This window comes from Geotrypetes seraphini, chromosome 2 (assembly GCF_902459505.1).
Source record: "Geotrypetes seraphini chromosome 2, aGeoSer1.1, whole genome shotgun sequence".
Classification (NCBI taxonomy): domain Eukaryota; kingdom Metazoa; phylum Chordata; class Amphibia; order Gymnophiona; family Dermophiidae; genus Geotrypetes; species Geotrypetes seraphini.
Window position 1 is genome coordinate 268,720,923 of NC_047085.1, and position 22,567 is coordinate 268,743,489.

General features: G+C 40.9%; 1 protein-coding gene across 6 annotated transcripts in view; it reads right to left on the bottom strand.

Annotated features, from left to right (window-relative positions):
- The window catches only part of RECK (reversion inducing cysteine rich protein with kazal motifs), a 381,558-nt gene that overhangs the window by 147,749 nt on the left and 211,242 nt on the right, over nt 1-22,567 (bottom strand). For all 6 annotated transcript variants that reach the window (XM_033929631.1, XM_033929632.1, XM_033929629.1 and 3 more), the window contains exons 10-11: nt 14,416-14,595; nt 9,195-9,407 (exon numbers count right to left, since the gene is read on the bottom strand). In XM_033929631.1, coding sequence (XP_033785522.1) covers nt 9,195-9,407; nt 14,416-14,595 — 393 coding nt within the window. The remainder of the gene's footprint in view (nt 1-9,194; nt 9,408-14,415; nt 14,596-22,567) is intronic.

Sequence of the window (22,567 nt, forward strand, 5' to 3'; positions counted from 1 at the left end):
GTTGGGCTTTTGCGAAGTCCACAGATTACCTGTCCTTTTGGGAAGGACTGATATAACTAATTCAAATCTGTACAGACTCGCCTGTTCTGCTGTTCTGGGAAAACTTTCTTGCATGTGCTTTTTCTTTCTATCGCATTGTATATTACGGTGTCTTGTTTATAAGGTAAAGTAAATAAGATTTGTGTATTAGCACGCTGTGTTTTCTAATAGGGAAAGAATGTAGACATTACATAGAAACATAGAAACATAGAAATAGACGGCAGATAAGGGCCAAGGCCCATCAAGTCTATTTGTCCATTTGTATATATACTGTATATATCTATATTAGGGGAAAGAATAGGGTTGAGTCCAGATCTGGCTTGAGTTTCTTCTGTGAGCACCCTGCAATTGTGTGAGACATGCCAGGGGCACGAAGCGAGAGGGAGTCCTTATTTGCGTTTCCATTGTCCTGTGAAGGGTGTGGCCAGAGACAGACGAAGCAAAAGATTTCTGTTGAATGCGGGGTGGCTCAAGGGGCCAGAATGGGGAATAAAGCAGAAGTGAGAGACCTCCCCAGACAGCAATCCTCTGGAAAAGCCCGTAGAGAGGATCCTGCAGTGATAATGACAGTGTGTCCGGTATTAAGAGAAAAGATAAGAAGCAAATGATAAGTATTGAGACTCCACCTAGCTTCTGGCCAAAGTTTAGTGCGGAGGACAAATTGGCTATGTCAAATTTTACATTAGTAGGAGAATTGCAAGTAACACTAAGGAAGCTAGAAATGTTTCCTGTTGAAAAAACAAAGGGGATTGCAAAGAGGTAAAAAAATCTGCCCATGAGACCCCTTAAACTATTTATCTCCTCCCTGTAAAACCCTCGGGGGAGAGTAATTATTAGGAGAAAATAATTTGAGACGGTGCCTTAAACAGAGATGGGAGGAGCTGAACGAGTCAGGGGGAAAGAAAACATTTCCTCGTTTAGATGTTAAAAATCGGAATCTATACAGCACTTCTGACTAGAGTTGAAACTTATTAAACTTTCTCAAATTCAGAATAGGAAGGGGGAGCAGTAAGCTGAAATAGATAAGACTCAGGAAGAAAGAGAGCTTTAGTAGTTGAGCTAATATGAACAGAATTTCCTAAAGCAAGGAAGAAAGTGTTTGCTTTGGAATTCAATAATTTTTTACTAGTGCTTAGGACCCATTTTGCATATTTGAAAGGAGATCGTCAATTTTTTGTTTGTGTTGTGCTTAGCAGAAAGGAACAGGGAATTAGCAAACACTGCTTGGGTAATTATGGAGAATCAATGTTAACTGAGTTTGAATAAACAAACCCCAACACTGTGTGATAACTTAGCTAGGTAGACCTGTGGTTGTAGGAGCCAAGAACTAATTTTCTGATCTACATAAACAATTTATGAATTAATAGTTTTAGGATATCTTTTGGCTTTAGGAGATATTAGCATTATTTTATAAAGCTGTGAGTGTGTGACTTTTGCTAGCACCAATTTAAGGTGGCAGAAATACTGTGCACCGTAATGTATGTTTTTATTTAGATTAGATTTTGATGCGACAGGAAAAACAAACACTATCATCTGAATATTAAAAAAAAAAAAATCTAAGAATAGGATTATTGCCAAAAGTTACAGCACTGTGCACATTTTGAAGAGGAATAGGAGCCAAGCACATTGTTCTTAGTTTATGGTTTTAGGGATTGCAATGTATTTTGCCCAAAATAAAAAATAAGGTATGCTAATTAGTTCTGAATTGGTTCAGGCTTTATACAGTCATGCTTGGACTGGATTAACTCTCCTAATCTTATGGTTTAGTGACATTTAGATAAATTCAAAGGAGCTTAGTATTTGGAATTTAATTGAGTTTTTAACAAACTTGGAAACTTGGTCAAAGAAAGCACTGGGGAAACAAGACAAGATACAGAGAAAGAGAAATTGGTGATGTTGAGAAATTACCAGGGGAGATGGAAAAAAATAATTTGGGTTAGAAACATGGGAAAGGTTGCAGATTCAGGTTTGCTTTGTGGCTAATGTGGATTTGGTGAAGCAAGGAAGCATGATTGTTGCCGAATGTTGCAGACAGGATTGTGTACGTTGATAAACAGGGATGTGTCACGTGTTTGCAAGTATGTACATGTATTATGTCCTTATTATAAGGGACATTCTAGTTGGAATAGGCAAGTGTGAGAAAAGTTCCAAGTTATTTTTGTTTAGGTAAGCTCTTTGGGGTAGGAACAGTATAAAGCAACTATGAATTGACACTAATTCATATGTTCTAGTGGAAAGTGCAATTTACTGAGTCCAAAACAAAACTACTTTGGCTCGTCCCAACACTAGATCATTTACCCACCTCCATCCCACTATCTTAAGGCCCCACTCTTCAGCTTGAGTTTTCAAGCAAAGTCCTAGGCATCGTCATAGACTCCTCTCTCTCCTTCAATGATCACCTTAACTCCTTGGTAAAAAAATGCTTCTTTAGCCTTCATATGTTGAGGAAAGTGAGATCCTGCTTTCATCATTCTCACTTCGCCGTCCTCGTTCAATCCACCATCCTCTCTAGACTGGACTACTGCAATTCCATCTATATAAGCCTAACTAAGAAAAACCTCCATAGACTTCAGCTAATTCAAAACGCCGCAGCTAAGCTTATTTTCACAAAAAGCAAGTTCGATCACGTCTCCCCACTCCTCTCCAAGCTTCACTGGCTCCCAGTATATTCCAGAGTCCTCTTTAAATGTGCCTGCTTAGCCTTCAAGATCCTACATGGCATCCTTCCTTCTGTTATCCCACTCTTTTGGAATTCCTCAAACCCACACTCCTCTAGACCCTCCCAAAAACTAAAATATCATTCCCCTCTATAAAAGGTATATCCTGCGCAGGAAAACTTGGAACATCCCTCCCCTTTAGAACCACAGAACTCTGGAACAACCTCTCATCCCCGCTCAGAAATTCAAGCTCCTTGCAATCTTTCCACAAACACTTGAAAACTTGGCTCTTTTCAAAAATCTAATCACCTCCCATTCTCTAGTATCCTGTCCCTCTCTATCTTCTTAGTCTCTCTCCTATATTCTTTCATTGTAGTCCCTTTCCTCTTAACTCTGTAAACCGTGCCAAGCTCTGCACTTGCGGAGATGGCGCGGTATACAAACCTAAGGTTTAGTTTAGTTTTAGTTTAAGACCAGTGGATCTGCATTATCTTTGTTGTAGTGTTTCACTTTCTTTTTGTTTTACAGTACTCTGTACAAGTCTTTTTAACAGGTCTGGGAGATGCCGATTGTTGGCAGCCGATTTACCACCGGTATCTGGCAAGGGGCGTTTCCCCTATCACTTTTCTTTTTTCTAAAATGTTTCTTCTCTCTCTTAGCAGTCAGTTGGAATACATACATAGCTATCTTGGATCAGTTTTGGCACAAAGAATCTTTTGCTGAACCGAAACAAAATAAACAGGAAGAAAAAGTTGTGCTTCAAGTAACCTTGAAATGACTTTGCCCTTTAAGATTTAAAATGTTTCTTTTCCTCTTAGCATTGCCACTGCAATACTTCATACTACCTCTGTACCTAACTCTGGACACTGTATCTTGCTTTACCTAGTAAGATCTTCATATTTCTGTAGTTTGAAGCACATAACTAGCCAGTTGTGTCCCTGATTGCATGATCTCTTATGCCTGTGTAACTTGACTGAATAAAACAGGCAAAGCAATGGAGCCCATTGACTATTTTTTTTGTTTTCTCTTTCAGAAGTTCAAGCATACATTTAGACTCCAGACCCTTTGATTATGTCTTTTCTGATTATTGATTATTGTGCCATGTGTTACATGGAAATTTACTTTGCTAGTGCTATGTTCTATGATGTTGTTTTTCTTCTTCCTTTTGTATAATTGTTTATTTGTAGATTTAAGTTCAGCCCTGACTCCTTGATGGATGAAAGCAAGTTTAAGGCCTACTGGAGCTCTATGTTTGTTTGTGCCATGTGTTGTCTGTCTGTTTGGTTTGTGGGGTACCCCGGAAAACATACTATTGGCCATTTTTGGAGTTTTTTATCCCCATTTTTTTGCATTTTTGTTTTTTCCTATCTAAATTGTACAATATCTCTTTAGTTCTTGTTTTCATGGCCTGAGCGCTGCATAGTTAGGGGTTATATTATTAAGACAAAGGTTCTATACAGTGTTTATTCCATGGTGCCCACTGGATATGCTCAATTCACACTTTGACATGTTTCTTTTTTTTGTGCCCTACACTGAGTATATCCTTATGGTCTCCTCTTGAATGCCTTACTAGTTGTGCGCAACCGACACCAACTTATCACCCTGTCCTCTTATGAACATTGTCTATCTGCCTATTGTTTCTCATTTCCGTACTTATACCAAGTCAATGTCCTCCTTTGACTCACCTCCCTGGGCTTTAGCTACTGGATGATACCTGAACTCCTTTCAAGCTGGTGTATCCCTCTCTGTCTGTGCAGACACCTTTTCTCTGAGTATGCACCTTACCAGTTTAAAGAGATTGATACACCTGCAACGCCACATCCTGACCTTTTAATTTCTTAGACAGGAACTGTTTACAAGTGGATTGAGTGTAACTGGCAGCTTGTGGTTTATCGCAACCCCCACCTAGTGCCTTTAGCAGGTGCTCAGGGCCCCCTCATTACCCTCCTTGCCCAGTGCCTTTGTATTTTGATGACTGCATGTTATTTGATGTTGCTTACGGTCATGGTACTGCCCCTCATACTGTTCCTCGATTGGCAGCATTATTATCTCAAATGTGTTCTATAGCTTAATGCCTTTCAAGCAATGCCCCTATGAGAACACCTTCACTCATGGAGGAGCCTGTCCTTTATGGGAAAGTGTCTCGTGTACTATTTTATGTTATGTTTCCCCCATTTTTCTGCACATATGAAAGTAGATTTTGTTTTTCCTGTCACAACTAGGACAGTTTGCTGAATCTATAGACCAGACTCTTAATGTCAGCAATTGTTTGTCTGTGGTGGGACCAGTATGGGAGAACAGTGGCCATGAACACAGCTGGATATGCTAGACCTGCCTTCACAGAACCTCTCTTTCACGTCAGCCCCACGACTTCCACTGTGGGCCTTGCGGACTTCCATTATTGCATCTTCAATTTACCAGGACCTCCTCTTCAGTACTTGCTCCATGGAACTTCCTACGCCCGATGCCAGCTCCTGATGGTTGATATTGGCTCTATGGCCTGTTTGCTTACCCTTGGCTGCCTGCTCACCGGACTGGTACATGTGTACTTGGATCCGTCCCAGCTCCTTTCTGCTACTGTTGGCCGCCGGCAAATGCCTGGGAGCCCCTGTGTTCGACATTAGGGGTTGCCAAAAGCAGTTAGCACTCTCCACCCCATACAGATTGGAAAATGGGGTGACAACTGGCCTGCTGAATGGATCATTGCTGCTTATGGACCTGCTACGTGGGCCAAAGATGGCTCCTGGGGTTGTCGGACCTCAATCTACCTGCTCAACTGCATACTTCACTTGCAGGCTGTTCTTGAACTTTTGCACTGCCATGTACCATAATCGCCTGTCCCTAGATTACTTGCTGGCTGCAGAAGGTGGCATCTGTGGCAAGTTCCACCTCTCTAACTGCTGCCTTGACCTTGATGATGATGGTACCGTGCTCGAGGAAGATGTGGACCGCATCACCAAACTGGCTCATGTTCCTCTCCGAACCTGGCGTGGCCTCCCTGCTGATTGATTCTTTCGCTCTTGGCTGCCTGCCTTGCCTGGTCCCTGTGATTCCATGATATAGTCAACTCTGCTGTTCATTGCTCTACTGCAGCCCTGGCTAGTACCTACCGGTCCCTACCACAGACCCCCAACCTTCCCGGAAGCTTTGATCCCCATGTCTATATTGCTGCTCTTGGTGTACCAAGAGGGGTCCCCGATGGGTGCAAGGCCAGGGATTAGGTACAAGCCAATGTTGCTTAGATTATGTTGTTTTTCACCTGTTCATGTGTTGTCTCCCGCCTTAAATTGGAGGACCTCTCTGCTGAGCTCAAACGTAATTCTGGGTTATTTAATCCTTGGGACCAATACTCTAGCTGGATGCAAGAATAGGTTAAATACCTTCTTATTGAAAAATATATCATAGGACATATCTGGAATATCTCTCCCTCCAAGCTCATGCTGTACACTTATGACGTCATTTTCATAACGTAAGAGGGGATTGAAGGGGCACATATATTCTTTGTAAGTTTTTCTATTCCTGCTTGTGTAAAAGGAACTGCTGAAACAGTTATCATTTTGCCAAGAAACCATAAGGTCTTTTCTTTTTGTGTTCTGAGCTCTGTGTCCCCATTTTGTTCTGTAGTTGACTTGTTTTGATAAGAAACATTTGTTAAAAAAGAAACATTGCTAGACCTTAGACAAGACAGTATTATATGCCATAGTTACTTCCCCCTCTCCTTATGTTTGCTAACTTTTTCTAGTTGCTTTTATGTATCCTGTTACCATATATGGTCTTTCCAACAGTCATATGCTAAAAAAACTGACCCTTGTGAAATGCTATATATATATATATATATATATATATATATATAAATATATGTATATGTTACAGTACTCTGAATAAAGGAGATATCCCTTGGCATATTTGCATGTGCGTTTGTGTATGTGTGTGATTTCTTTCTAAAGAGGTGTCCCCGGATGCATCTGTAGTGAGGACAGCAGAACGAGGCTAATACAAATTTGGACTTGGTCGTTTCAGGGAGAATTGGGCGTGAGAAGGAGAATTGTCAGTGAGAAGGAAAGAGATAGTTGTGTATACAGGGAATGGAAGAAAGTTGAATTTTTGGTCATAGGGAGGGAGTGAGGAACAGATGATAGGGAGAAATATTGTGGTGGAAAGGGAACAGTGAGACAGATTGAAATGGATGCAAGAGGGAGGAATGTTGGACATAGTGGTGAAGGGAATGGAGGGAGAGATGTGGCATGGTGCTGGAGAGGGGAAATGTTGGGCATGAGGCTGGTGGGCAGGGGCGAAAGATGAGAAAGTGATAAATGCTGGACCATGGAAAGAGGAACCAATAGACAGCAACAGAAGAATTTACAGAAGATGGGAAAGTGGAAAAAAGAAACTAGGACCAACTTTATGGAAAAATAAGTCTGTAGACAACAAAGGTAAAAAACAGAATTTTTTGGCTAAAATATGTTAGCTTTGGGAAATGTATATAGCAGATGTCTGTATTGTGTTCAAAAGAAAAGGAAACGCATTTCTGGTTTTATTTCTACAGTGTTGAAGTACTTGCTGACCCTTGCTGTGACTGTTGGGGATCCCCAATCACCGCCAGCAGAGGACCTCCTCTAGAGATGGCCAGAACTCTCCTCCACCAAGCACAGCAGTTGCTGGCAACATCCATGAGCCACTGAGGTGCCAGCATCTGTGACTCAGGGACGCTATTGCTGCCTGCCAAGCTTGGTAAAAGGGACCCCTGGCCAACTGCAAAGGAAGTCCTCAGCTGACAGCTTGGGGGTTCTCATCAGCCGAGTATTTATATTTTATATTTACATTAGAGACTCTGGTAGAAATTCGTTTACAAGGTATGTATTCTTCTCAGTTAATATTTCCAAATTAATAAAGTGTCTTTGCTTATTTGTAAATGGGTCTCTACCAGAGCCATTAATTCAGTAGCATAATTAAATGAAATAACTATTTCTGAAGTTTCTAGAGACGGGTGGGGATGGAGAGGATTCCTCGCAGGGGACGGGCGGGGACGGAGGGATTCCTCACGGGGACGGGTGGGATTTCTGTCCCCATGCAACACTCTAATAGTGGACTGGTTCAAAGATAACACCGGTGGGCTGGCCAGAAGGCAAGGCACACGGAGGGAGAGAGACAACAACGGTAGGGGAAATGCTTTTATTTTTTTTATTTAGTGATTGATTTGTCTGTTCAGGAAGAAATGCATTTCTTTCTTTTCCTCTGGGGTTGTACTGCTTGCAGAGTCTTGCATCTTAGGATTTGTTTGTAAATATTAGTACTTTTAGTTTTTGGTCCTGCATTTGAATGGGGTTATCTGTTTTCTGGTAGGAATGAATGTTGAAAAGCATACAGTATACTTTGTGTATTTTAATTTTGTGGTTAACCATTATGTGTTGTTAATATAATTATATTGTGTGTATATATGAAAAATGAATGGAAAAAATGGTGTTACAATTAGTACTATTATGAGGGTGGGGTCTGGAGCTGAGATTGAGTGGAGATGGGCACAACTTAGCCCAGTGTTCTTCAACTGCTGGTCCGCAGGTGTTAAAAGGTTGAAAAACACTGATATAAGCTATGGATCTGCATGTGCCATAATGCATGATGACTCGAGATACAGGAAAGTCTGCGTACAATGGGTTCCCAAACAGCTTAATGATCTGCAACAGCATGTGGAGGTTGCAACCCAGCTTCTGAGATGGTATGAAGAAGATCCGCATATTCTGGAGAGAACTGTCACCAGACCAAAGAGCAAAAGATAAAGAATGATGAAGTAAAGGAAACGGTGCTCACCTGGCTTAGGGAGCAGCCAAAAAACTTCTCTTCAGGAATTCAGAAGCTAGTTGAACAATACAAGAAAAGCATCGTCTTGCATGGGGACAAAGTGGAAAAGTGATATGTTCAATTGCTCACAGTTACAAAGTTGTTAAAAGTATTTTGCCTTTGCTTTTGGATTTACCCTCGTATATACCGTATTCTCTCTAATAATAGCCTAGGCTATTATTAGAAACAATGGGTTTTCTGAAATCTAGGGTGGGCTATTAATGGAGGTAAAATTTATCTCTTCCATCTTGCTCCCTCATGGTAACCAGCACTGTTCTCTACTCTCTTCCTCCCCTCTTGAGATCACCTATCTCTCTTCTTACCTCTCCTCATGGTTTTGGTGCTTGGCTGGTACAGAGCTTTGAGCACTTATACATGCTTAAAGCCTTGAGTATTCTATGCATGTTCAAGGTCCTGCACTAGTGCCAGAACCGTGAAAAAAAGTAAGAAAGTGGCACTGGTGGTTGGGGGGGAGGGTAGAGGACAGCAATGACAGTTACTGTGAATTCTAAGGGGAGTAGGCTATTACTGAAGGACTCTAAATTTGGCTTTTAAGGTGAAATTTACCTTTTTTTTGCTGCTGAAACATCAGGATGGGCTATTACGGTAGTTTTATTTTTTGTAGTCCTAAGATAACAGAATAATCACATAAATACTTACTTGCAAATTATACTTCCTCTTGATTTGCTGAGACAGGGTTTAATTTGCAGTGAGCAAGCAATTGCCTTCCAAGTTTCAGGTTGACATTTTTTAATATCTAATACAGGGATATTCATGAATGGCATCTTAATGCTTCCTTTTTCCCAAAGCTTCATATCATTCATTGCTCCTTGGTCTGACTGGGTAGTGCAGCTTCTGAAAAGTTCTGTGGGTCTTAATAGCATAAAATTAAAACATATCACCTAAAGGAAGAAAAATTATTTAATCCCATTTTACCTCGGGTCCAATATAAGTACCTGTATATAATATGTAAACCACTTTAATTATAACCACAGAAAGGTAGTATTCAAATCCCATCCCCTACCCCCCTTCCCCCTATAGAAATTAGGAGGTAGTTGTCTGATGAGAAAAGTAGAACATGCCTTACAGATTGGTTATGTGAATCTCATGATATAACAGAGGATCTTTTCAGTGTTTATAAGAAAATATTTCTAGGTATGAAATTTCCTCAGCCCCTCAATTTGGTTAAAAGGACTTCAGTAAGAAAGGGTCTGGACCACAGGGATTATTGAATTGTTTGTTATTAGAGAACACCATATTATAGGAAAGCATTTTTGCTTTTTCTAATTAAAAAAAAAAAATCTCCAAACTATGTTCATTAACAGGACATGAAAGCCAATGGCTACCTTCAAATGAAAAAGAAAGAGGAACAAGCCAGCAACAGGTGAGGATCTCTCATTTTTGTACTGTTACATATCCCACATATAAAAAAATATATCCTATGAGAGAGGAAATTGGGCTCTTCGCCAAGGTCCATTTTTGACAAGTCAAAACTAAAACCATGACGAGATGTTACATTAAGATAATTGTGGATTGATGAATGTCTGGCACAGCTTTGCAATTTATATGATCCAAAGTACTAATATAAGTCTTGATGGAATTTATTTTCAAACCAGATTCAAATATGTAGAAAGGAATCTAAAACAGGACAGTCTGGCCACCTGAACCCGCAGATTTGCCATAGTGAGGCCTTTACCCAAACCAGTCTGATGAAAAGCAAGAATCCACGCAACCAGAGCCAAATAAGGATCCACTTGGTCTTGGGCACACTAATGCTGGAAGGTTTTCCACGCCTTAGCATAGGCCAACAACATGGACAACATCTTAGCTCTGAGAAGCATATCAACCACCGGATTCGAATATCCTTTATATTATAGGGCAGCGCGTTCAAGTGCCATGCCGTAAGCACAAAGCGACCCGGATCTTCCACGGCCACCAGACCCTGACAGAGAAGGTCCAGATAGACGCTCAGACAGAGACTGCATCCCACGCTTAGCCGAAGTAGATACACGTACCACTGTCTTCGAGGCCAATTGACCGCCACCAGAACGACACGCCCAGGATGACCCGCAATCCTCCGAAGGACTTGGCCGATCACTGGCCAAGGAGGAAAGAGAGAGAAGAACTCCCAGAGGCCAAGGTTGCACTAGAGAATCAAGCCCCTTGCCTCCGGACTCGGATCTGTGACTGAAGGGCTCTGTCTTTTTGTTCCTTGCCGTGGCCATAAGGTTGAAGCTGGGCTGCCCCCTGCAACACACAATCGTTTGGAACGCTTCCGGTGAGAGGGCTCACTCGTCCCGATTCAGAGTCTGTTGGCTGAGAAAATCTGCTTGAACATTGTCCACTCCAGCCACATGCGCTGCCGTCAGTGCCAGAAGATGACGTTCTGCCCAAAGGAAAAGACGGGCTTCCTGAGCCAAGGGAGAGCTCTTGGTCCCTCCCTGGCAATTGACATAGGCCACCGCTGTCGCATTGTCGGAGAAAACCCAGACTGCCTGTCCCTCCTGCAATGCTCTCAGGGTGAGACAAATGGCCCTGAGCTCTAGACGGTTGAAATACCATTTTTTCTGAGACAGAGTCCAACAGCTCTGAAGAGGATGACGATTGCAGTGCGCTCCCAAGGCATCTTTTGTCACCACAACACAGGAGGCAAAGTGCAATGGAATATGCATGCAGAGCGATTGTGGACATAGCCACCAGTTCATGCTCGCTTAGGCCTCCAAAGTCCATGGCAGCCACATCTGCAAGGCATCCCGGTGGAGTACCCAGTGGGAAAGCAAAGCATGCTGAAGAGGATGCATGTGCACTCTCGCCCAAGGAATGACATCCAGTGTGACCATCATGGATCCCAGAACCTGTAGGTAGTCGCACACCACAGGAGCTGACTTCATCAAAAGAGCCATGATCTGAGCACACAGCTTCTGTCTGCGAGCCTTGGGAAGGTAAACACGGCCTGCTGCCATATCGAAAAGAATTCCCAGGTATTCCAGCGACTGCGTGGGCATCAGATGACTCTCCAGCCCAGGTCTTCCAGCACCTGGAGCACCTGCCCCACTGTGTCACCCCTCTGACAAGGAGGGGACTCAGATCAGCCATTCTAGATAAGGGTGAACCTGCTACTCCATCTTCCTTAGATAAGAACAAAAGTGGATTTATAGATTGAATTGTGTTAAACCATGGGGTCTGAATACTGAAATCGAGTGGATGACACTAGTTTGAAAATTTGAGGACTATAATGATTGGCCGGGAAAAGGGACATATGTGTATTATGTCATCATCATATGACTAAGTTTGAAATAAAAGAAAAGAAAGCCGCGGCCATGTTCCCTAGCTGATAAAGCATTGAATGCGGGGAGTATGAGTTGTTCGGCTTAAGGTATTTTTATTTAGTTTGTTATAAATATATTTATTCTGCTATAAATTTATTTGTGAATTAATTTATAAGATATCTATTTATTAATGAAATTATGATAGGATATTGAGTTTATTTTTGTATTTTATAGGGGAATTATCCTTGATAAAGCCCGATTAGAGCGAAACATAGTTTCTATGTCAGAGTACCAGCCCACACCCGCATAGATTGAGATGAGTACTAATATATTAAATATATAAATAAATAGAGCTAATAAGTATATGACTATTGATTGTGAGATCGATGACTAACTTTGGTGCCAATATTCTGTAAGAAGGAAAGTTTACTACATACAAGAAGGTACCGCTGAGGTCTATGAAATGTTCTTCAAATATATAAAGAATTACCCATAGAGACCAAAAAATTATATATGAGACTATTTGAACAACAGGTCTTTGGATACACCGATTGTTGAGTAAATTGATTTGTCCTACCACCATCATGCATTATTTATTTATTCATTCATTCTTTTCTTACATTCTGCTTCCCATTCTATTTCTCTCTTATTGTGGCTTAATATTGTTCTTCTTCCTATTATATTCATACTAGTCTTTAAGCCTGTTACATTAACAGGTGCTAGAATATGTCTGTCTTTCTTTCTGTCTCTCTCCTTCCCGCTGTCTTTTTTCTGTCTGTCTCTCTCCCTGCCCCTATGTTTTTCTTCCTTTCTTTCTGTCTCTCTCCCTCCCTCCCACTGTCTTTCTTTCTATCTGTCTCTCTCCCTGCCCCCTATGCAGCAGCAGCATTTCTCCCCCCCCCCCCACTTCCCTGTGTGGCAGCCACAGCAGCATTCCCTCCCCCTCCATTTCCCTGTGCAGCAGCATTTCCCCCACCCCACTCCCTGTGCAGCAGCAGCATTTCCCACTCCCCCACTTCTCTGTGCAGCAGCTGAAGCATTCCCTCCCCTCACCCCACTTACCTGTGCAGCAATAGCAACACTATTTCCATCCCCCTCCACTTCTTTGTGCAGTAGCAGCAGTATTTCCCTTCCCTTCCATGTCCCTGTGCAGCAACAGAAGCATTTCCCCCTACCCCCCCACTCTTTCCCTTCCCGCGGTCTGGTCTGCTCCCTTAGTCCCTTGCCGCCCCCTTCCCTTCCCACGGTCTAGCTTGCAGGATTAGTTTGAGCCTCGATACATACCACAGCTTGTTCAACTTGTCCTAGTCGGAGTTTATTTTTAAGTTTAAAGGTGCCGCCGCGGCTCCTCTCATGATCTTCGCCTGTGTCGGAAGCCTTCTCCGACGCAAGTGCGGCTTGTGAGAGGAGCTGTCGCAGCGGCTTTTAACTTAAAAATAAACTTCGGCCGATTGGGCCGTATTTCCTGGATGGAGGACTGCGCGAGGTGGAGAGCAGGGAGGCCATCGCTTTTCAATTTGTCTGGCGGCCACTGGCACAGCAAAGTGCGCATGTGCACTCCTGCCAGCCAGGGACCTATGGATCACGGATCACGCAGGTAAGAGTGCGCATGCGCACTTAGCATTTTATTCTAGTAGATAGGCCCACCATTTACTTTTTGAGCTACTAGCATAGATTGTGATCTCGTATGAGACAGATAGGGAACTACTATGTGCCTTATTACCATGATCTTTAATGCTAACAATTTTTCCTTTGTTGTATTTTTTTTGTACACTGCCTTGAACTGAAAGGCATCTGTGCAGTATATAAATAAAAACTTGATGTATGACTATAAATTTGTTAAAACTTTCTGGAATGAAATTTGGAAAATTATGCAAAAGATCTTTTGCTTCTCATATGAAATTTCATTTTCAATAATATTTAAGTCTCACGTCCCTAAGGTGTTTATCGATGACTCTTGTTCCAAACTCTTTGACATACTCATATCTATAGCACAGAAAATTATATTATCTAAATGGAAGTCCTTTACACTTCTCTCATCTCATTGTTGGTGATACTCTGTTCTACAGCATTACAAATACAAATTAGTTATAGCTAAAAAATTTGGTACCACAATCTCTTTCATTAAAAGTTGGTCTAGACTACAATCTTATGTATAATCACTACCTAAACCTACTATTTCATGATTCCCTTTGACCATCAAAATATGTATAACAATAATGCACATGTTTATTCTCTTTACTAAGTGCTGTACTTTGATATAACTGCAATGTACCTTTCAGAATTTCATTTAATTTTTTCTCTGTTTCGCTTGTTAATGTTATGTATACACATGTTCTTTGTTTATTCTTGAAAAACTTAATAAAATATCATGGGAAAAAAAACCCAAAACTCAGCCAGACTTATGTGAGCTCTTGCCCATTGGACCAATTTGAGGGTGGCCTACATTAAGCCTAACAACTGTAAATAATCTGAAACTCCTAGTGCCCTGTGCTGATAATATACTCACGAGACAATATATCCTAAGTTTAAAAAAAAAATCTAAAGTATAAAATAAATGTGCAACTTTTATATGAACCATAATCAAATAAGTCTTTAGACATATAACCCACCTATTATTAAAATTAGTGCAGTAACTAAGATTTTTACAACCCAGTTGGCAGGGTTCACGCACATCTGCTAAGCAAGTCATCATGGAAGCTTCTACTGGGTTGTATTCACAGAAGTGATCAAATTCTTGCCAACTCTGTGTATTGCCCCAGCTTGTGCTATAAAGTTTTGTGCAAAGATTTCTGAAAAATAAGCAAATTGACAATTAAGATTCTAAACAAGGTAATGCATCAAAGTAATCTACAGATTAAACAAATACTTTATTAGTCACAAATCTGGTTATATTTGATTTGTTAAACTATACAAAAATATACTGAATAACCAGATTACAGAGGAAGCTAACAACAGATTCTGTTCCTTACTGTAAACTCCTGTGCATGTTATACCTGTTACATTAGTTTATTAGTTATTTTCTTGATGATTGGCTATTTCTCTTAGTCCATTTTCATTTAACATGCTACGTATATATAGTCTTAGATGATTCTCTCGATAAAGCAAAGCTACTATTTATACCGGGGTGAGGGTCTCAGAGGACAACAGGATGCTTATTCTTACTGATGAGTGACATCACTGACAGACCTCCCCCCATTCGTGGAGATGCTCCTCAGCCTTTAAAGAAGCCTTTAGAAGCAGTCTGTCATACAAAAGCACATCTTCCTGACTACCATCATCGTACAGGACTAGATGAGTCTAATTATAGCTGATAGAATGCAACTCCAAGGGGAGGTAGGCAGGGTAGGGCAGTAAGAATAAGCATCCTGCTTGGATAACATCTGCTATAAGTGAGTAACTATTTTTCCAAGGACAAATAGGATGCAGTATTTTGAAGGATGGAATTCCCTAGCTCCCAGACTGTCTGAAAAAGGAAAAAGGAAATGGTCTACATCAAGTAATGCCCAATGAACAATAGGAACTATGACTAATATTACATTTTTTAAAGGAGTGTTAAATATAATCATACACATTTTACAATAAATACATCACTTAAAAACACTCATGTAATTTTGAAAATGAATAAAGAATTTTAAAACAAAAACAAAACAAAACATTTTTTTAAGGACAGCCTGGAACTGAAACAAATGGGCCTTCTAATAGTTGGATTCTAGATCCAAAATAGATTCAGAAGGACTGTATGACCAAACCGGCTGTCATGTTGGGAGTCCTGTTCTAGGTAGTAGTAAGATATGAATGTGTGGACTGATGACATTGTTCCAACTCTGCAAATTTCTTCAATGAAGGCTGACCTCAAGTGGGCTATAGACTCAGCCAAGCATGGGCATAAGCAAAGGAAACAGTCCACAAGCCAATGTGGAAGAGTACATTTACTGATGATAGCCCCATACTGTTAGGATCAAAACAAACAAAACGCTAGGTGAACTTTCGGTGTCCCTATGAGAATCAGGGCCTGAATGTTTCACCAGTTTTTCTTCCTCCCTAACCTCACCTCATCATTACCAATTTAATCCACTTCCACCCTCCCCCTCATAGCTCATCCATACCACAGTTATATCCCTTCCAGGCCCCATCCATACCACCAACAATCAAACAGGGTGATTATTTTAATTTTGTGAAAAAGGAGAATGATATTCCTCTCCAGTTCTCTTTCAATTTTAGTATTGACTATAGGTCCTCTCCATTAGTGGCATCACATACTATTAAAATTTCATCTGCTCCCCCTTGTCCCTTCAGTATAACTTGTATATCTTGGTGACCAGGGGATTGGAGGAGAATGACAAAAGTACCAGCTTTTCCTACATGTGATCCAGCCAGCACAGAAATCTTTACTCTTGTGTCCATGGTTTGTATTATATTCTTGTCTCTGCTTATTCTTAGTCTTTTTTATGTCTCCTCTGTGTTCATGTTCTTTGCCTTTTATGAATTATTTTCCAGTCTTCTTGTCATTTCACTTTACTCATGTTTGTCTCCCCATATAGCCTGTCTCTCTACCTTTTTTATATCACTTCCTTCTAGCATCACCCCCTAACCCTACTTCTCATCCTTATCGACTTCATGTCTTTTCCCTCCATCTTGGCCCCTCTTTCCTTTCACCTTTTATTCAGTCTCTTTTCCTAAATTCTCAAAGATGCTCTCTATCTTTTAGCTCCTCCTTCCTCTGCATCTTGTATCCTCTCTGTCTGCTCTTCTTTCTCTCTCCAAAATCATGTTTCCTTCTCCAAACTCCCTTCCCCAACATAGCCCACACTCTCCCCAAGTTCCTGTTTCTTTCACAGTTACCTAGCTACACTCCAAGTTGCTGTCCCCCTCATTCAACCTTTTTTTCCTTTAGAGTTTTCAGCATTTACAGTAGTATTCTCTCTTCTAAAATACCTTTCAAAGTCCCTTTATCCCTTCCTAGCCTCCTCTATTCCTCTCTCCACAGCCCTACTACCAGTAGTCATGTTGTATGGCCAATTCCCAGCCCTTTTCCCTTTACAGTTCCCTCTTGTTTCTTCTAGCCTTTTACAGCATAATTTTCACTCCCAGGCCGCAACCCCTGCCTATTCCTCTCCCTATAGCTCCACTCTCAGCCTGTCCCCCATTACCCAGCCTCTTGCTTCCTTTAAGCTTCTTTTAGTCCTTCAAATAATTCTCTTTCCTTGCCTGTAATTCCTTTTAATCAAACATTTCATTCCTTCCTATACCTCTCTAATCCTCTCTCCACTCCATTCCTAGTACATGTTCTCATCACCCAACCTCTCTCCCTCTTTGTTTCATCCAGCCTTTCACAGAAAAATTCTCTCTCCTAGGCAATAAAGACTTTCAATTTACTTACCCCTTCTTATTCCTTTCTCCACAGTTGCACTCCCAACATATGACTATCACCCAGCCTCCCCCTCCTTACAACTGCTTTTTGCCACCTCCAGCCCTTCACAGCTGCATTTTTTCTCTGAGTCAATAACCCCTTTCAAACTCCATCACCCTTTCCTAGCTCCTCTGTTCCTCTCCCAGTACGTCTCTGTCTTTATTTATTTATTTTTAACCTTAATTGCTAAACATACATACACAGGTAAAATTGTCATGCCAATAAAGTTATGTAACTTACTCTTCTTTCAATGTCTATCTGTTACTCCTGCTCTCCCATTTGCAGCTGGAGGCAGGAAGTGCCTCTAACCTTGTTTACAGCAGCTCCTTCCTCCCTCTGCAATCCACCAGTCAGACACAGTCAGCCAATAGAGTATAAAACAGTTCTCTTTTCTTCTTTAAGCCCACTTATCAGATATTCTAGCCAACAAACTACAAGGAGGGAGGAAGCAGTTACTGGAACACAAAAACACTTCCTTAGACTACAATGAGGGAGGGAGCAGTTACTGGAACACAAAAACACTTCCTTTCTTTGTTGCCTTGGAGGAAAGTGAGATTCTGTTTCCATCAAAAACACTTTGCCGTCCTTGTACAATCCATCATGCTCTCCAGATTAGACTATTGCAACTCTATTTACTTAAGCCTAACTAAGAAAAGTCTCCTCAGACTCCAGCGGATTCAGAATGCAGCGGCTAAGCTTATTTTCGCAAAAAGTAAATTTGATCACTTCTCACCACTTCTGTCCAAGCTTCACTGGCTTCCAATAATATCCAGGGTCCACTTCAAATGTGCCTGCCTAACTTTCAAGATCCTTCATGGCATTATTCCTCCCGTTATTCCACTATCTTGGAATTCCTCTAATCCTAATTCCACCAGATCCTCCCAAAAATTAAAACTATCCTTCCCTTCGACAAAAGGTATATCCCATGCTGGAAAACTAGGGACATCCCTCCCTTTTAGAATCACCGAGCTCTGGAACAACCTTACATCCCCTCTCCGAAATTCGACATCCTTCCAACTTTTCCGAAAACATCTGAAAACTTGGCTTTTCTCAAAAATGTAACACCTCCCCCCTCTCTGTTACCCAAAACCCCCCTTTTTCTCCGTTACTCTCAACCCAAAACCATCCTTTGGAGTTCCATTTTATCTTAGTCCTGTAAACCGTGCCGAGCTCTGACTGTGGAGAAGATGCGATATACAAACCTAAGGTTTAGTTTAGTTTAGTTTAATTCGTTCCAAAATCATGCTTGTAATCCAAAACACTCGTATATCAAAGCAAATTTCCCCAAAAGAAATAATGTAAATTCAGACGATTCGTTCCACAACCCAAAAGCTTTAATACAAAATACTGTATGTACTTGTATTGCAAGCCATTACTTGTATATCAAGTTAAAATTTAATAAAATGTTTTGCTTGTCTTGAAAAACATTTGCAAACCAAGTTACTTACAATCCAAGGTTTTACTGTATATCATTAAAATATTGGGGGTGCTAGAGGAAATGACGTCAGCTCCTACAGAGGCAGCTTGATCCTGCATCTCTGCATGCTCCTGTGCCAAAATTCAGCTTTATGCAAGATTTTTGCAGTGGAATTGACGAAACTTTCAGTGCATGACCACACTTAATCAATTGGGTTATCTCCAATGGCAGAGAAAGCATTACTTACCGTAACAGGTGTTATCCAGGGACAGCAGGCAGATATTCTCACATGTGCGTGACGTCATCCACGGAGCCCCAATACAGAAGGTCCCAAGTGCATTGCCATTTTAAGAACTTTAGAAGTTTCCAAGTTTATTAGTTTTTAATATCTCGACCATCAAACAAATGTCTGGCCGGTTAACAATAAAATTTAAAAGGAAGATTAAAAATAGTAAAAAGTGAGTAGAAATATCTAAGTTGAACATAAATGACAAAGACTAGACGAACTAGAAAGTGAGGATAATAGGGGAGGAGGGGGAAATAGTTACATTATTTAGATGAAAAGGAGAAAGTGGGGTAGGGATAGAACGTAGGGGTAAGGGCACGTTGTACTAGCAAAAATTTGCTTGAAAAAAGAAGGAAGAAATAAAAGAGAAAGAAAGGAAGAAAGGAAGAGGGTGAAAAAAAAAAAAAAAAGAGGAAGAAAGATGAGGATCTAGGTTAGATTGAATGCATCCTGAAATAAGAAAGTCTTTAGGTTAGTCTTGAATTTGGCTAATTGTTGTTCGTCGCGGAGGTATTGTGGCAGAGAGTTCCATAGTGTAGGGGCGGTTACTGCAAAGTTTGTTTTACGAGTATAGTAGAAGTCTTTTAGGGAAGGGATGAAGAGAAGTTTTTGATCAGATGATCTTAAAGTTCGAGGGGAACATTGAGGTATAAGGAGTCTGTCAAGGAACGATGGTTGGTGAGAAAGTTTTATTTTAAAAGAAAGTAAGATGATTTTATAGGTGATGCGATGGGTGATAGGAAGCCAGTGAGCTTCTTTTAGAAGCGGAGTAACATGGTCGAATCTACCTTTTTTGTAGATAAGTTTTATTGCAGTATTTTGTATTAATTGGAGACGTTGTAGTTCTTTTTGGGGAAGGCCGTTGAGAAGAGAGTTACAATAATCTAGATGAGAAATTACTAAAGAATGAATTAGAATGTTAATTGAGTCAGTATCCAGGATAGAAATTAGTGATCGAATAATGCAGAGTTTGAAGAAGCAGACTTTTACAACTGAACTAATATGATCATGGAAAGCAAGATCTCGATCAAAGATGACACCTAGTAGTTTAATTTTAGTTTCCATGTGTAGTGGAATAGACTTAATAGAGATAGTTCCCAATAAAGATTCAGATGTTTTGATTGGAAGTAGGAGCCCACGGGATTTATCGATATTGAGTGAGAGTTTGTTTAAATAGAGCCAGTCATTTATGTTATCCAATTTATTGTTTATGTCTTTTATGTCTGAGATGTTGGAAGTATTAATTGGGTGGAGGAGTTGTATATCGTCTGCATAGGCAAAGATTGTAAATCCTATAGATTGTGCCAATGTAAGAAGAGGAGAGAGGAATATGTTAAATAGTAGTGGAGAAAGAATTGAACCTTGTGGTACTCCGAAGGTTTGTGATATGGTTGAAGAAGTTTCATTTTTTACATGGACTTTAGAGCAACGTTCATGAAAGTATGATATAAACCAAGAAAGTGCAGAACCTGTAATACCGCAGTCTTTTAGTCTGGTAAGAAGAAGAGAATGGTCAATAGTGTCAAAGGCTGCGGACAGGTCGAGAGAGATTAAAATAACAGATTTTTGGTGGTCATGGTAGTATTGTATAGTTGCGATAAGGCCCAGTAATGATAGTTCTGTGGAATGTGAAGAACGAAAGCCTGTTTGATAAGGATGTAAAGCATAGGTTTTTTCAAGAAATTCTGTCAGTTGGGAATGAACAATTTTTTCAATAAGTTTGGAGATTAAAGGTAGGTTGGCAATAGGGCGATAGTTTTTAGGGAGAGAAGAATCTGAGTTGAATTGTTTGAGTTTTGGAAAGACGAGAGCTGTTTTCCAAGCAGTAGGTAGTAGGCTGTCAGAAAAAGACTTGGAAATCATTTCCCAAATAAATGGGCTGAAAAAAGGGTAGAATTTTTTAAGAAGCAAAGGGGGCAAACTCTCTAGGAGATTATTGGGGGAATTTAAAGATTGTAAGATGAGAGATAAATGTGCTGGTGAAGGCATTTTGAAGTTAGAAAAGGAGCTGAAAGGTAGAAGAATTGAATCATTTAGAGCAGTGTTTTTCAACCTTTTTTGGGCAAAGGCACACTTGTTTCATGAAAAAAATCACGAGGCACACCACCATTAGAAAATGTTAAAAAATTTAACTCTGTGCCTATATTGACTATATATAAAGTAATTCTCTTGAATAGGAATCAAATAAACACAAAGAAAGTATTTTATAATTACTTTATTATGAAATATTAAGTAAACAGAATAGTGAAAAATTATAAAATACTTTATTCAGTGCGAAACCTGGGCCTGTTTGGCTGAACACAAAGCTGATATTCTGGCTGGAATCGAAGAAAGACACACACGTAGCTCTTCGTCAACAGCTCTCAGTCTCTCTCTGTATTTGGTTTTTATAGCATACAAAAATAGACAAATATACCCTCCATCCTTTTTATTAAACCACAATAGCAGTTTTTAGCGTAGGGAGCTGCGCTGAATGCTCAGCGCTGCTCTTGACGCTCATAGGCTCCCTGCGCTAAAAACCACTATTGCGGTTTAGTAAAAGGTGACCATATTGTAAAATATAGACAGCAGATATAAATTCAGAACTGTGCATAGTAAGTGAAGGGAAGTTTTCATCTCTGGGAATTTACCCAGTTAACTATTAAGTTATTTGGGCAAATTCCTTTGAAAACTGTGGTAATACTGCCTCCACTTTGCTAAATTTAAAATAAAATCATTTTTCCTACCTTGTCTAGTGATTTCTGGTTGCACTTTCTTCTTCTGACTGTGCATCCAATCTTTCTTCCCTTCTATCAGCCTGTATGCTTTCTCTCCTCCACACCTCATTCCCTCTCCCAACTTTTTCTTCCTCTCTCCCTGACCTTTCTCTCTTTTTTTCTGTTTCTCTTCTTTCCTTCTGTTTCCCTGCCTGCCCCCTTTCTGTCTTTCTCCCTGCTGTTCCCCAAGCCACTGCCACTGCCTTCGGGGAACAGGACCCACCAATGGATAACAGGCCCCAAAGCCGACGCCAACACATGCTCTCCCTGACGTCAATTCTGCAATCGGAGAGGAAGTTCCGCCCAGCCAGGCAGCGATTGGCTGGCCCGAACTTCCTCTCCGACTGCAGAATTGACGTCGGGGAGAAGAAGACTTATCGGCTCGATAGATTAGATCGCCAAGACAAAGTGAGTCCTGGGTGATCGACTCACTTTGCCTTGGCGAACTACTGGCGCCCCTGCCTCGGGCCCCCTGTCAGCTCCGGGCCCCTGAATGTAGGACTGGTAGTACTGCCCTGATGGCGGTCCTGCGGCACACCAGGCAACATCTCGCGGCACACTAGTGTGCCACGGAACAGCGGTTGAAAAACACTGATTTAGAGTTTGGACAGAAAAGATAGGTAATGAAGGTCCGAGGTGTGATCTGATGTCTTTGATTTTTGTATCAAATAACTGAGATAGATCATCGGCGGATGGTAGGGTTGAGATAGGTAAGTTTTGGTTTTTTTTGGAATATTTTGAGAGTGATTGAGCAAGACTGAAGAGAGTAGAGGAGTTACGGGTGGAAGAGATAAGCTGCACCACACAAGCACGAATGCCTTCCCGCCCAACATAGGCGCACGGCTCCTCAGTTCAGTTAGCCAGCTAAGAAGCCAACCAGGGGAGGTGGGTG